This window comes from Xiphophorus couchianus, chromosome 16 (assembly GCF_001444195.1).
Source record: "Xiphophorus couchianus chromosome 16, X_couchianus-1.0, whole genome shotgun sequence".
In the NCBI taxonomy this organism is placed as follows: domain Eukaryota; kingdom Metazoa; phylum Chordata; class Actinopteri; order Cyprinodontiformes; family Poeciliidae; genus Xiphophorus; species Xiphophorus couchianus.
In genome coordinates, this window is record NC_040243.1 from 14691252 (window position 1) to 14706515 (window position 15264).

At 36.5% G+C, this 15264-nt stretch overlaps 1 protein-coding gene and 1 long non-coding RNA gene across 8 annotated transcripts; one reads left to right on the forward strand and one right to left on the reverse strand.

Annotated features, from left to right (window-relative positions):
• Positions 1 to 1588: 1588 nt before the first annotated feature.
• On the forward strand, positions 1589 to 14567 carry LOC114159739 (lipopolysaccharide-induced tumor necrosis factor-alpha factor homolog). 7 transcript variants are annotated; one of them, XM_028041836.1, is made up of 6 exons: positions 1589 to 1719; positions 3221 to 3470; positions 12222 to 12326; positions 12512 to 12547; positions 14162 to 14306; positions 14420 to 14567. In XM_028041836.1, the coding sequence occupies exons 2-6, from the start codon at positions 3236 to 3238 to the stop codon at positions 14523 to 14525; spliced, it is 627 nt and encodes a 208-aa protein (XP_027897637.1). In that variant the 5' UTR covers positions 1589 to 1719; positions 3221 to 3235; the 3' UTR covers positions 14526 to 14567. The 7 variants fall into 7 exon arrangements, with proteins under 7 accessions (XP_027897637.1, XP_027897643.1, XP_027897640.1 ...); XM_028041842.1 differs by lacking the exons at positions 12222 to 12326; positions 12512 to 12547; positions 14162 to 14306; positions 14420 to 14567 and adding exons at positions 3785 to 3820; positions 6361 to 6505; positions 6627 to 7388 and having other exon boundaries at positions 1590 to 1719; positions 3221 to 3380; positions 3453 to 3563; XM_028041839.1 differs by lacking the exons at positions 12222 to 12326; positions 12512 to 12547; positions 14162 to 14306; positions 14420 to 14567 and adding exons at positions 3785 to 3820; positions 6361 to 6505; positions 6627 to 7388 and having other exon boundaries at positions 1590 to 1719; positions 3221 to 3362; positions 3435 to 3563.
• Positions 8505 to 8799, reverse strand: LOC114159740 (uncharacterized). The gene is made up of 2 exons (XR_003598653.1): positions 8631 to 8799; positions 8505 to 8554 (listed from the first exon to the last, which is right to left on the reverse strand). It is a non-coding gene; the product is annotated as an uncharacterized LOC114159740 (long non-coding RNA).
• Positions 14568 to 15264: the final 697 nt, after the last annotated feature.

Here is a 15264-nt window from a genome sequence, read left to right on the forward strand (position 1 = left end):
TGCACTGTGGCACACTTGCTGTACATATATTTACATATACATACTGTATCTGCATTTTTTGAATCTTTGCAAGGACTGCTCTAAGCTGCTTTTTATATTGACAGCATGTTATATTTTATTTTTATTTTTATTTTGTCTACAATTGCTACTCAGTGGTGGTTGTTGTGTGTCTTGTCTCTATGCTGCTGTAACTGCGAAATAATTTCCCTGGTGGGATGAATAAAGTAATTCTATTCTATTCTATTCTATTCTATTCTATTCTATTCTATTCTATATATAAAAATAAATATAAATATGCTATAGGAGATACCATCTCATTATAATGAGATAACTTTTTAATTTATTTTTATCAGAGTAGCAGAAACGGGTTTCCATATAAATCCAAGTCACATTTGTTGTAGCTTAATTCTGTACACATGAATGATTTTTGAACCAAAAATGTCTATTATTGAAAATTCTATTTAGTTTTTGGGGCTTTTTCTTGTATTTTTTTAAAATTCAGGTGTCTGTGTGATCAATTTGGACCAATGGAGAGCAATACTGGGTGTGTGCTGTCCAGAACCTCAACCATTCATGTTCAATCTTACCATCTCAGTTTCTGTGTTTGTAACCAGAGATGTGATGAGAGCTGCTGTTTGGATCCTAATGTGCTATGGCTAGCTCATAATATTTAGGAAGTGACTCCATCTGCAATTTAATAACAACATTTCTTACAGTGTTGAACAAATTGGCATAACATCACGTGTAAATAAACATAAACAATTACACATAGACATGGAGAAAAAAACCGGATGGATCCTCACCCTGTCTTTTATGTCATCAAAGGAAAAACATGTGTTAGGAGAGTTACTATTCAGGCTTACTCAAAAAGTCCAAAATTGTGTTCATAATGAAGAAGCTGATCATTTATTGCTGCATGAGGCAGAGAGCACTGAGCACAAGAATTTCATCTTTATTTCAAATATTTTGAAATCCAACATAAATGATTTGATTTGTAACCTGTATGTAAATAATTTTCATGATCTCTGGCGTACTTAGAAACTCCAGGAAGTGAACATTATTTGTTTTGATTACCACGTGTGAAAAGATTTAGTTGTTTGTATTTAGGGCACGCTTATGCGTGCTTCTTTCTCAGTGGGAATGAGTGAAACTGTTTGAGCAAACGGATGTGAAACCACAGGAGGAAGTTGACAAGAAAGAAAGTGCTGCATTTATACAGCAGGTGTTTAACATAGAGGGAGTGCAAAGCTAAGTTTGAAAATGAAAGATGGTATTCAGCTATGTTTTTCGGATCACAAAGTTTTTATTTCTATGTGATTTACTTAGATTTGGGTGACAATTCAATTAATTAAAAAAAAAAGCCACAAAGGCAAAAATGTTACCAAAGACCACCTTAGATTGGTAAAAAAAAAATATATATATATATTTTGAATTATTATTTTCTGTGCATGTATGCATGAAAGGCTTTGAGGTCCACATGGCATTAAATCTTTTTTCCTGCCTTCTAAGCCTTGCGTAATAGGAGAAGAGAAAAAAGAGAAGGGTGGAGCCATAGTTTTAGAAAATACAATTGGTTGCGTTAGAGGAGGCGTCAGATGCATCAGACGGCATCAATCTGCTTCTCGTTAGATTGGAACTTCCTGCACTGTCTTATCACGCAAGACCAAGAAGACTGAACAAGAACTTATTTTGTTGCTGTTTTATTGTTAAAATTAACCTGTAAGTTAAAACTTATTTTATATTTACCCAGTAATATTGAGCTGCTACTGTGATGTTAATTCATTTTGGTGTTTTGATATGCACTTGTAAAAATAAGCCATATCTCCCAAACCAAACAGGGACAGGGAGATACATATCATGCCACTGAAAGAGGCTGCTTTATGAGGTCATTTATACAGGTTATTTATGCAAATCTGGTCTATTTTGTATGTTTGTCTAAGCTGGGTAAAGCTCACAACTTTCCACAGTTATGGGTAAGCTTTCCACAGGAAACTCTAAAACCTCCTTCTAAGTAAATGACTTTTGTTCATGACTAACACTGAGTTTCGGTTTCAGAGTCTCTCCATTTTGTGCAACTTTAACCCTCTTCCCTTGTAACTTTCAGCTCCTAATAACATAAAGATTAAGAATTTGCTGACAGTAACATAATAAAGGTGTTTGTGGAAACTGTGGAGAGAGCACATGGACTGGACTTATGGATAGTATTTTGAATTTTTACCTTTAGATCTTGAAACTGACTGGTTAGGTGGTTCGAGCGACAGAAAGTTGTTGTTGAACTAGGGTCTGAAAAATGGAGTCATGAGAACCCAAGAGAATACCTTACTTGTAGAGACGACGCCGCAGAGATTAGATTGCTAGATTGTGCTTACATGTTAGCATTAACTGAGATTCTAGTCTAGGCAACTATTACAGACACCAAATAATTGTTCGAAAAGGTTTATTTGAGGAGGTGCCAGAAGTGAGGTTACAGTCTGGGGAAGCACTAAAAAGAAAAGGTAAGTAAGTGATTATTATTGTATTGCCGAGATAATTTGGTGGTAAATTTTGAGATGCAGAAGGAGGGAAGGTTCCTCAGTGTATCCCTGATGAATCATTGATCGCTTTCTCTTCTTGCCACATTCAGGTGGCGTTGGCCTTTTCTGTGTTTAAGCAAGGCAAAGATCTCTTTACATTTTGGACATTTATATTAGATTTATTTCTAATAGTCATTCACCTCTCGAGAGTCACCACCATTCCTAAGCAATGTATCAAATGCTTTCTATTAGTGCCAATCAGCTGCATGCTGTGTGGTCAACTGTTTGAGGATGTTTGAGGTGTTTCATCCGTATTGTGATTAAACATAAAGTTGTCCCTATTCTCCTAGGAAAACAGGACAGGGTTAAAAATTTTCAGTTTCCAGCAAGGTATTTTGTTTTCACCACTTTAATCAGAACATGTGCTAAGGTTTCTTTTCGTCCCACCATCTTCAGCTCAGGGTGTTTTCGAACAAATTTTCTCACAAAGTATGAAACCAATCTGTGTCTCAAAAGTCAAACAAATCAAAGCAGTTCACATTTAATTTAAAAGTTCAAATGAAAGCTGTTCCGGTGGCACAAGAAGATTTTCAAAATCATGTTAAGATGATTTGTTTGCTCCTCCTGTGCGTACAACATGATAAAGTTCTGTGGTTTTAATTATTGCACTTCAGTTAGTGGCTCCATCAGGAATATTTGTTTTACAGGTGAGATTTCTGAAGATGGAAAAAGGATTTCACACACAGGAATCAGCTCCACCATACCCTGGCCCTCCCATGGATTATGGCCAGCCAGCAATGTATGCTCCACCAACCTATTCCACTCAACCAGGCTTCCCTGCTCAACCAGGTTTCTCCGCTCCACCAGGCTTCCCTGCTCAACCAGGTTTCTCCGCTCCACCAGGCTTCCCTGCTCAACCAGGTTTCTCCGCTCCACCAGGCTTCCCCGCTCAACCAGGTTTCTCCGCTCCACCAGGTTATCCCGTTCAACAAGGTGTCTCTGCTCCACAATGTTTCCCCGCTCAACCAGGTTTCTCTCCTGCTCCTGCTGGTAAGTGATCACTTATTAATTTTCTTTTGTTTAGCAGTATATTCTACATAACATTGAACAAAAATTCTTAAAATCTTGAAAACGTATGGCTATAAAATATATATAAGCACATTATAGTGCTTGTTGATGGAGATCTTTGTACAAATGCATGTACTTGTTGCTGATGGTGTTTTGAGATGATTAGTTCCTTGTTTTGCTGAACCGTTTCTGTCATCTCACAGGTGTTGCTTTTGCTCCTGTACCTATTCAACCAACAGGTGAGGCAGACACATCCAGGAACATGCTGCGGAATGAAAAACATGTGCTTCCCTCTTGCTGTGTGTCAAAACAAAAGTGTGCAGAACTTTCTACTATAGGCCAGTTTAGCTTAGATCAAACGCCATACTCACATGGTAACATGTTAGGAATCTTGTAAATCTGTTTTCTTTCTTAGAAAATGCAGAGTGGGACTGTTTTTTTTCAGTGGCTTTGGTGAATTTTTGACCTTTGCACAACATTAAGTGCATTTCTAAAAACAATTTGTGCAAAACCGCCTGGGTTACCTTCAAATTCCAGTTTCTCTCACGAAATCCTTAGTTCATTGTTCAGAATGAATTGTCTGTGTCATTAAATATGTCAGTGCTTCAGAATGTCAAGTAATCGTTTCATTGTTTGACTAAGACAGTTGAATTCATTAGTCATGTTGTCAATATGGCTGTGTACTCTGGAGAGATATTCGAATGTAAACTGTGGCTAATCTTTTGATGACAAGAATTGTAAATTGTAATGGTGGGAGACCAATGGCTAGAGACTGGACAAGAATCATGTTTATGCTTTTGCTGTAATTTGTTGACAGACAAATCCATTGTGATAAAGAAAGCAGACCAAAAAAAAAAAAACAGAAGTAGAAATAGGAACTGTGGGAGTCCATTCATTTCTGTTTCTGTGCACCACCCAGGTTCGCTAACCAGTTTCAGGACCCGACCAGAACAACAGTGTAAATTACCATGAGAAATAATGAGATTTGGTTATATATAAAAACAGGCTTTAATGCCGAAAAATGATAAAATGTTCCAAGCCATACATGTCATACAAATAGAACAGATACAGAGTTACATTCACCATCCAGCACTGGGGCCGCTCTTTGCTCACCTTATGGATGTAACTCAGTGAGGCAAAGATTGTAGCACGAGTTTAACTTTTTATTCTTCTCTGCAATCTGTACTCTCCCTACAGGGTAGACTAATCAGTTTCAGTCTGTTTACATATGACTGGAGGCAATATCACACAAACATGGTTATGTAAGCTGCAGCGTGTGCTTGTAAGCAGATAAAAGAGGCTAAAAGAGATGAAGGAAAACACAGAATCCATAACAGAACATAAGACAATCTCCTTAAGGAAAACAAGACAGGACTGTAGGAATTACAGTGCAGTCTTCTTATGCTTTCTGTCTCCCTACTGAGAAACAATCTTTTATGGGGTGAAGAATTGAGAAGTAGGAGCTCTTCATTCTTGAGAGGAACTTTATCAGCATCTTGTTGTGGGTTGCAAACCATATCTTGATGATGTTGGAACAATGGATCCTGGAAGATGTCCTCTGCCTCTTCTGCCTCTTCCTCCGTTTTGCCTCCTAACTCCTCTGCCACAGTCCCACTCATCTTCCTCCTCTTCTTCTCTCTGGCTGTCGACCTGTTCAGTTCCTTGTCCTTCCATTGTCAGAAATGTAACATGGTGTTGTTTTCTGACTATATATATTATATACTATATACTTGCCAGTTGATGACTCATGAGATGCATCTCTGAGCTATTTCAGAAAATTGGTTGATCATTGGTTGTTCTAATGTTTCACACTTTTACCTACATTGAAGAAACTAAGGATTCACTTGGGAGCAATTTACCAATTCATGACACATTTAGAAAACGTCTAATCAAAATGTATAAAAATATTCTTGCTAAGTTTTAACCACCTGTTCAAGCTTTTTGCATGTTAAGACTTATACGTTGAAATTATGCTTAAATGTTGTGGAGGAAGAAATAATTCAACAGGGACCAATGTTTGATTAAAGAGACTGAAATTGTAGGAAAAGTCAGAAAACTGCACATAGTCACTTGCATGATGTTCAAAAGCATTTGCAACTTGCTCACAGGAACAGGAAATTGCTTTTTTGATGTGCACAAGTGACAACATGATTTGAAGATTGAACAATTTGAATTTTGTCAGAAAAAATGCAACACAGTGGCTGAGAAAAACTGTAAAATAAATTTATGGCCACAAAAAAATGGTCATTGATATTGTAGTGAAGATGCAGATTTCTGTGTGAATCCACTAGAGGTCAGGGTTTCTCCTTAGTATGTACAAGTCCAAAGAATTATGATCTATCAAGTCTGTAGATTTGACCTTCATCTAGGACTTGTACAGGTCTAGGGTCAGGAAAAGGGCAGCTAAAATCTCTGCAGAATCAACACAGGATCTTTCCAAAACTTATGAATATCAGTAATGATTGAACAATCATATTTGACAATTTATATTTATATAAATGCATAATTACACACAGTTTGCACACAGTTTGTACAAATCACTTAATGTAAAATTATTATATAATACATCATCTTCTACATTTTTAAACAATTTATTTAAATATTTTCTAAGCTTCTTTTTCTGCTTCTAATGAAAATCAATCCCTGTTATCTTAGAGCAGAAGGCAAAGGACAAATTAAACCATACATATTAACAACAAACTCCATAAAATCCTTGAATCATTTTGAAACAATGTGTAAAGCTTTTGTTTTTAATTTCAGTGTGTTTTGTATATTTCAGTAACTCGCGTGGCAATATCAACTGCTCTATATGACGTTCCTGGACAGACCTTTTGTTCCCACTGCCAGGAAACAGTGATCACCCGTACGGAGTCAGAGCCAGGATTATTGGCCTGGCTTGCTTGCGGAGGATTGTGCTTTCTGGGGTAAAAACCTACTAAATATTTAACATCGTAAAGTAGTACATCAAAGTCAAATTTCATTCAAATACAAATAACCACAGTTGCATAAAATCTAACAGAATCCAATTTCCATTTCCCCCTACAGGTGCTTCCTTTGCTGCTGTATCCCATTCTGCCTTGATTCCTGTAACGATGTGAAGCATCATTGTCCAAGATGCCAGCATGTCCTCTACATTTACAAACGGATGTGAAACTAGTCCCATAAGGAACTGGAAAAATTAGAGTTAACATTTAGGTTGTCACATCTCTTATGCTGAAAATTGTGATTCTTTTTTTATGTCAAATTGTATGAAATGTTTTTTATGCTGAAATTAAAACAAAAAAGGATTTACATCACAACAAAGAAACACGCATAGCAAACAACCAGGCATACACAGATCCATGCATAAGGGCAATTTAGAGTATCCATTTGACCTAACGATCATATGTTTGGACTGTGGGAGGAAGTCGGAGTACCAAGAAGGAACCAATTTGTGCTTGGAGGTGAACATGTAAACTCCATGCAGACAGACCCATTGCAAGGATTCAAACTTTGGACCTTCTTGCTGTAAGGCAATAGTAATACCAACTGTATTGTGCAGCCATTATCCCAATAATGTCTTCAAATAATGGTTGTGTACAAACCTATTGCCAGCAATGTAAAAAAGATTTAAATGTCTGAATTTTCCCACTCTGGGACCATATAATTCCATTATATTCTAAATGTAAAAAGACTATTCTATTTGTTTCAATGGATTGAGAAAACCTTTGCTTTCTCACCCATCTTTTCTCACTTTCTGTGTATTTACAATTATTAATAATCCTGTTCAAGTCATGACTAAATAAAGCATTAAATGCATAGAAAAAATAAGTCTTCCTTGTTTGCATTTACAGTAATGGAATACTGTGAATGTGAAGGTAACAATCTGATGTTGCTGATCAAACACACTTAATCGTATCATAACAGCTGTCGAGCATAGTGGTGAAGGGTTATGATTTGAGCTTGTTTTGCAGATATAAAACACCCAAAAGAGCTCAAGAGTCAAATGTAAAATCACTCGTCTAAAAGCTTTAACAGCATCAGGAGGATTATTATAGTAGAAAACACGCCATATTTCCTGACCCACACAGGGGGGATGCAGACACACAATGCTTAACCAGTGTCAACAGAAAGAGGCTGCTTCATGAGGGGACTGCTTATTATGCTCTATTTGATTTAGGAGGAATTCACACTGAGATTAAACTAAGGTTTTTTTATCAACACAGTAGGCCTGTCTGCAATGAAATAGGGCTATTCTACCAGGAAAGTGTTTCTTTTTGTGTTATCTGAATATACAACTTAGGCAAAGTTGTGAAAAGTGCAATTTCCTCTGAATGGCTTAAATTTAAAAAAAGAATGCTAAGTTTGTGCTACTTAAGTCTTCATTGGGAGTTAGCTTATATAAGAACAAATTTGCATCACTACAAGGCGGATCTTTCTCTTCATTTATAGTTTGAGTTAAAAGTTTGAATACTTTCATCATGGCCTTGAGCCTAATTGAATATGGGTGTTTGTAACAAGTGTGTTCATATTCAACACCCATAATCCACTAAATCTAAGAAGTTTCCTAATTCTGACCAGAGGCGTGGTGAAACGCCCTGGCAGAATTGAGGAGGTGAGTGTTTTCAGATCGAGTTTGGTATTCCAGGAGGGCTGCTGGAAGAACAATGAGGAAATGTATGGAAGAGATGGAAAGCCAAGTAGCTAAGGTCATCAAGCTGGAATTGAACATATAATGGCCAGCATTGAACAATTAAGTCTGATGCTCAGGGGTAGAGCACAACTCACATAAGGAGACATTAGTAATCCTACGGCTGTTGCAGGTTCGATTCTGGCCTCATGACATTTGCTGCATGTCATTACTTTTTTTAAGTGTAGAGGGGAATCAGAGTTTGAACTATATGTAGCGGCCTCTTGGAGTGAACAGCCAGACGCATGGAGTTCCAAACGGGTGCAGTTTCTTTATTAACCTTTCTTGTCAGACACCGTGAAAACTGCAGCATAAACAAAGGATACATGATGTATAAATAAACATAAATGTTCACAAAACACGATTGCGCACATTCCTACCTCGTTCTGCTTTCCAAGAGCGCTATTTTAGATTTTCTTTACTTTTTCCTCAGGCTCTAACGCTCACTCGTCGTGGTTAGCAAAACAGGAAATGCCCAACGTGAAATACGCGAAGAACTCTACCGCTCTTCAAAATAAATTCACAAATCAACCATTAAGTGTCACTGTGGTACCAATGAACAAAAAGAACTTCACCACCTAGCAGCCATTTACACTATATGCTTTAGTTTGTCTGCACTTTGACACATCTTTGCAAATGCTATCTTATCTTATCTTATCTTATCTTAAACATCTGATGTTTTCGTTTGTTAGTAACTATATGATCCTAGCGTCTTGATGTTATTGAGTGTTATAATTTTTTATATGCTATAATTACTTCTTGATGTTGGCACACAAGACTCGTCTGAGAGCTAAAACAGGGTCGTCACTTGGACCACAATACCACAGACATGAGAAATCTATAAAGTAGTCTCTGAGTTGAGGGGAATCAAAGAGTTTCATCGGCCAAGTCAAAGTCCATGTCTGATAGAAAAGCTGATGGTGGCTCTTGAGAGAGCTACACAGAAACAAAACCTGGAGTGAACTGAAACAATGTTGCAAAGACAAATGGGACAAAATTCCTGAAAAACAAGAAAGACTGACAAAGTCAAGCAGGAGACACCTACTGTACTTCAAGTTACTGCAGGTTAAGCGTGTCCTACTTTGTTTTACTCATGATTGCATTAAATGTCATAGAAACTTTATTTAATTCCATCTTTCAACTTTAAATGTGGAGAACACAAAACACTGCTTGCTCAAGAAAGGGTACCTATGCTTTATAAAGAATTTTACTTGAGTTAAATTAAATATCATGGTGTAATAAAGCTACTCCTAAAAGTAATGTTTTTTCTTCCAAAAACTTACTTGAGGAAATTTAACTGAGTACATTTACTCAGTTAAATGTACTCATTTAACTGTAAATTAAAGGGAATAAGACAATATAGTTGTAACAGTGTAAACACATTGCAATATACATGAAAGCAAAAAAAAAAAAAGGTGACAAATTAAAATGTAGGGTAAGTTAATGAGTAAGAACTAAAGAAAAAAAAAAAAACCTGAAAACCCTAACTTCTCAAATAATAGCTGGGCATACATTTCTACATTGCATGCAATAAGGCACCTAACTAACACAAGGAAAAGAACTATGCTACAGTGTGACGCACAACTGTTATCCAAATAAAGATATTGCTCACCAAATGTTCAACTCTCATAAATGTACTACCCATAGCTACTGAAGTTTAACATAAGCAGAGTCACAACCATAAGCTACCTGCTTTCGTCTTGCAATAATTGCAAAACATTTTCTAAAATATGCAATTCATTCTTGCTTAACATAGAAAATATTTTATTTTAAATTGCAATTCACTCCCAGGTGATTAGCGTGAGGTTGCCATGACCTTGTGTAAGAACTTCAGACTTTGTGTGTTTTGTTGTCACTCGGAAATTGTGTGTTAAAGATGAATCATTCACACTTAGAGTGAACGTAGTGAGGAAACTGACAAGTATTGATATGTGTGCATGAGGTGAAGCACTGAGAGTTATAAGACATTTCAACTTGTTTAAAAAATGTACAAATCCACTGAAAATGTAACTATTATTGATTTGATTTGATGAGAGATTTATATTTGATAAGCTTTAAGCTGAATGTGTCACTGTTTCTCTCTTTATTGCTCTCTGGTCTTAGTCACATGGGAGGAGGAAACAAAAATGGAGGGCGGAACATTCAGTTCACTGTTCTGTGAAAGGCAGATCCTGCTTCTACCAGCTACTATTTAGTCTGGGATTTCCTGCACTTCCTCATCATTAAGGATCAGACTTAGATTTCAGTCAGACTTATCGCTCTCCTTTGTTGCTGTTTTTCTAATTAAAATTTACTGGTAAGTTAAATCAATTTTATTCTTCTACCCTCCTAATATTGAGCTGTGACTGTTATGGTATTTCCTATTGGTGTTTTCTACTGCTTTTATGTTTAAATACAGTTAAAAAACAAAACCATATCTCCTGAACCAAACAGGGCGAGGCAGATACACAATGCTCTATTGACAGAGGTTGCTTCATGAGGAGATTGCTCAAGTTACTCTAATTGATTTAGGATGAATTTACAATGATTTGTACTAATAGAGTAGGCCTGTTTGCAGTGCTGTTCTCCCAGGATAGCACTTACGTAGTGAGTAAGTGCTCACTACGTAAGTGAGTGAGCTTACGTAGTGAGGTCACTGTTGTTTAGATAAACGTTGGTCAAGATGGGCAAAGTGCTCTTAGCAAAGCTCCAACATCGAGCCTCTCCCACCAAGTGGGACTTACAGGGTAAATTACCTCCTTACTGTTGCCGAGTATTGACATCTGTGTTTTCCATATTGTGTAACTTTTTAGCTCTTCTCTAGCCATTTTCAACTCATATTACCGTTTTAAGCATTTTGATTAAAAAATGTGTTATTTGAAGAAGAAATGTTAGATAATAACAGTTAGGTAAAATAATACAATAAACAAAAGTTAGACAGCTTCCATTTACACCAGTTAAATTTTTAAAACTTCAGCAATGGGAACAAAAATCAAAAAAATATCAGGCCTCTTAAATAACACACTGATGAGTAGAATTGACTTCTTCATGTTAATACGTAACGTTTTGTGATTGAGAGAGTACAATAAAAAAAAGGGAAGACAACTTCTGGTTAAGCGTGATACAAATGAATACCAAGCTTCATCTGCCACCAGCATTTAAATTTGTACCTCTTTTTGGTCCATAGACATAGCAAAAAATGAAAAGGGTAAAAAAATGTCCAATACTATTTGTTTCCTTGCAACTATGAAGGGAACAACTATAAAGGGCGGGTTGACAACTTGGAGAAGGTCACAGGGTCATACCACACCAAGCAAATGACTGTGCATTGGCCATCTCTGACAACATCACTGACCAACACATTCTCACTCCCGACTCGTCATATATTGGTGCATATAATACATTTGTCATTTGGGCGGAAAGCTTTCCGTAGTGGAATGTCAAAGCTGTACAAGAGGCGCATTTCCTGAAATGAGCTGGGCAAGGTGCTTGTGGTACCACATATACAACGAAAACAGCATATACCAAGGAGCCCAACTACTGCATATATAATGGAGGATTTCAAGGAGAGGACTACAACCAGTACAGCAATGCACGAGGTAAGTAAAAGTGTGTGTTTGTGTGAGAGCATGTTCCAGCAAACTCCAAACTGTCGGTTGTATCAGGTTTGCATGTTACAGAGCATATGCTCTCACTTCTCCTCTCACATGTTTAGGGTCTGAAAAAAAACAAAAAAAAAAACTTAGCAGTTTCAGTGACACAAATAATTCATGTTGAAATGAGTTTCCTTTCTTTGTTTGCACTTCCTGTTCAACACCAGGGGTGCCACAGTCTGTGGGTTTAATCATTGACTTTTATATAGTGGTTTCATAAATAATTATTTGTTTTACAGGTGGAATTTCTGAAGATGGAAAAAGGAACCCAACCACAGGATATGGCTCCACCCTACCCTGGCCCTCCATTGAATTATGGCGGTATGGAACCTCAGCCAGGCTTCCCAGCTCAACCAGGCTTCCCAGCTCAACCAGCCTTTTCCACTGAACCAGGCTTCCCTGCTCAACCAGGCTTCTCCGCTGCTCCTGCTGGATACCAGGGAGGCATGTGGTCACTTCTTAACTTTCTAGTGTTTGACAGCATGCTCTATAAAATGCAGGACACAAAAATCTTAAAATGTAGGAAATTTATGGGTGTAAACTTCAAAACAAAAGTTGAAACATACACTTTTAGTTTTTTTTAAGACAATTTGTCCTTGTTTTGCTGAACTATTTCTCTTCTTTTGCAGGCGTTGCATTTGCTCCTGCTGTAGCTGCACCTGCAGGTGAGGCAGCCTCCTCCAGGAACACACTGTTACATGGAAAACAAACATGTCTTCCTATGAAAGCAAGCAGAACTTGCAGTTTAGATCACACATCACAATAAAATGCTCTTTCCATTCCACCACCACTTCAGTGGGCCGAAGCATTATGGATATCTTTCATTCTGAAAGAATGGGACTATTTGTGGTGTTTGGCCTTAACAGAAAGCTTTTGTTCTCAGTGTATTCCCAGCACAGTCCCATTCTGAAAATTGATTTGCTGACAGGAAATTCATAATCTTATTTTGTTTGTCCATTAAAGTAAAAGTGAAACATTATTTTTCCATTAGTCTGTCAGCAATAGTTTGACCAAAAAGAGTAGTCTGACACACTCTACCCAAATTCCTAATTATTATGTTTCACATTTTCCTCTGCTCTTTTCTTACTCTGTAAATTCTAACATAATATATAAGACAAATAGTTGAGGGATACCAATCTGCCATTTCATAGAAGATGTATATATTATTAAATAACAATTGTTACATCTACATCCTCTGCTGGAGACTTGTAGTCACTGCAAACTCTGTTTTCGCCTAAGATATAATTGTAGTTGCTTATGGGAAAGCGTCAAGATACCATAAATGTCTTCGGTGTTTTTTATTTTATTTTTTATTTGCCATAAAATCCAAACTGGAACTATTTTAATATAAATGCCCACACAAACTCATAAAGCATAGAGGCTGCAGTTTTTCCCATACATTACCTAGGGGTCAGGATTTCTCCTTATAATGAAAATCACTGACAGAATGTCAAGAATGAAAACTTGACATTGACAGATGTTTGACAAACAGCACCACAAAGGTGCTGTTCTTAAAGAATCCCTTCATTTCATTCCTGATGTGACAAAGGGGTTTTTCAAGGTACTGCAAAAATGTTCACAACTATCTGATATTTTCTTGCTTTCTTATGTTGCAGCCTTGAAATTTATGGTATTTTTTTGTGACAGACCAGCACATGGCAGGACATGACTGTAAAGTAGAAGAATGACTTATGGTGAATAAAAATCTGAAGATTGTAGTCTGTATTTTTCTGGAGTACCAGTTACTATGACCGATGGATTCTGGTAAATACAAGATATTTATGCGAATCTTCACTTTCCCTAAATATACAACCACAGCTATAGTTAAGATTAAAGCATATGTTAGAATGACCCAGTCAAAGTCAAGACATAAAGTTTATCACAAGAATCTGTGGAAACATTTGAAAATAGCTCCCAGTCCAGTCTGATTGAGTCTGGGCTATTTTGAACAGAAGAATGGGCATAAAATTAATTCCCTGAAATTTAAAGTCTTGAAGAGACATTCGTTGATAGATGTTATTCAAACTGCACACAGTTTGGACACACATAGTAAATGCCATCTTACAAAATTTGTCTATTTTTAAAACTGATTCATTTGAAATCTTTTTAAAACCTAGCATTCTACTTTGAATAAAAATCTCTCTCTGACTGATCTTGAGGCAGAAAGAAAAAAAAATAATTTAACTGCACATATAACAACAAAATCCGTCAAATTCTTGAATTATTTTTGAAAGAATATATAAGCTTTTTTAAATTTCATTGTGTTTTGGGTCTTTCAGTGTCTCGCGTAATAGCTACTCAAACACTAAGAGACGTCCCTGGTCAGACTTTGTGTCCTCACTGTCAGCAAACTGTGATCACCCAGACAGAGCACAAGCCAGGATTGTTGACCTGGGCTATTTGTGGAGGAATGGCCTTCCTGTTGTAAATACCTGCTCATTATTCAATATCTTGCAACTTAAATTTCTTTAAAAAATAAATACAAATAACCACATTTGCCTAGAATCTAACAGAATTTCTCATTTTTCCACATACAGATGCTGTCTTTGCTGTTGTATCCCGTTCTGCCTCGACTCCTGTAAAGATGTGGAGCATCGGTGTCCAAACTGCCAACAAGTCCTCTACATATACAAACGGATATGAAATCATAAAAGGAAATAAAATTAAAAATAATCATCGCAATTATCTTCCTTTACTTTATAAATACAAATAATAATATATGTTAAGTCCAAAAACATTCAGATTGCATGTGATTACTTATTTTAAAAGAAGTCCAAGGAAATTTTGCTTTTAATTCTTCATTAAAAGAATTGTTTGCTTTCATTTTGGTTGTCACATATTTTGTTCAGACAATTGGTGTGGCTTTTTGTTATACTGATCTGTTTCACACAGATTTTCAGCAAAAGTTAAAACAGAAGACAATTTATTTGTTTTTAAAAAAAAAGTTATTTAGTAACTCTAAGAACAAAGATATGATAGTGGTTTTTTGTAAATGAACACAGACATAGTTTTGATACCTGTTCATTAAGGTGGTTAAAAAAAGTACAATTATTAATATAATATAATATAATATAATATAATGTAATGAAATAAATGTCACCATTACAAAAAGTATAAAACTAACACAGTTTTATGCTGTGTTTCTTTAAAACTCAGCATTTCAAAAACAATGTCATGCTGGCACTAACACATAGTGGTGGTAGTAAGATGGTATGGGCCTGCCTTGCAGCTAAAAGACCTGCATGATTTGCTGCTTTGTGTTGAAAACATAAATTTTTCTCTCTGCCAAAAACTGCTGATGGAGACTACCAGATCTGAATAGAATAAGCACAAACAATGAACAGAGGGAGAAGTGAAACTAAAGCTCAGTTATGTACTCCGT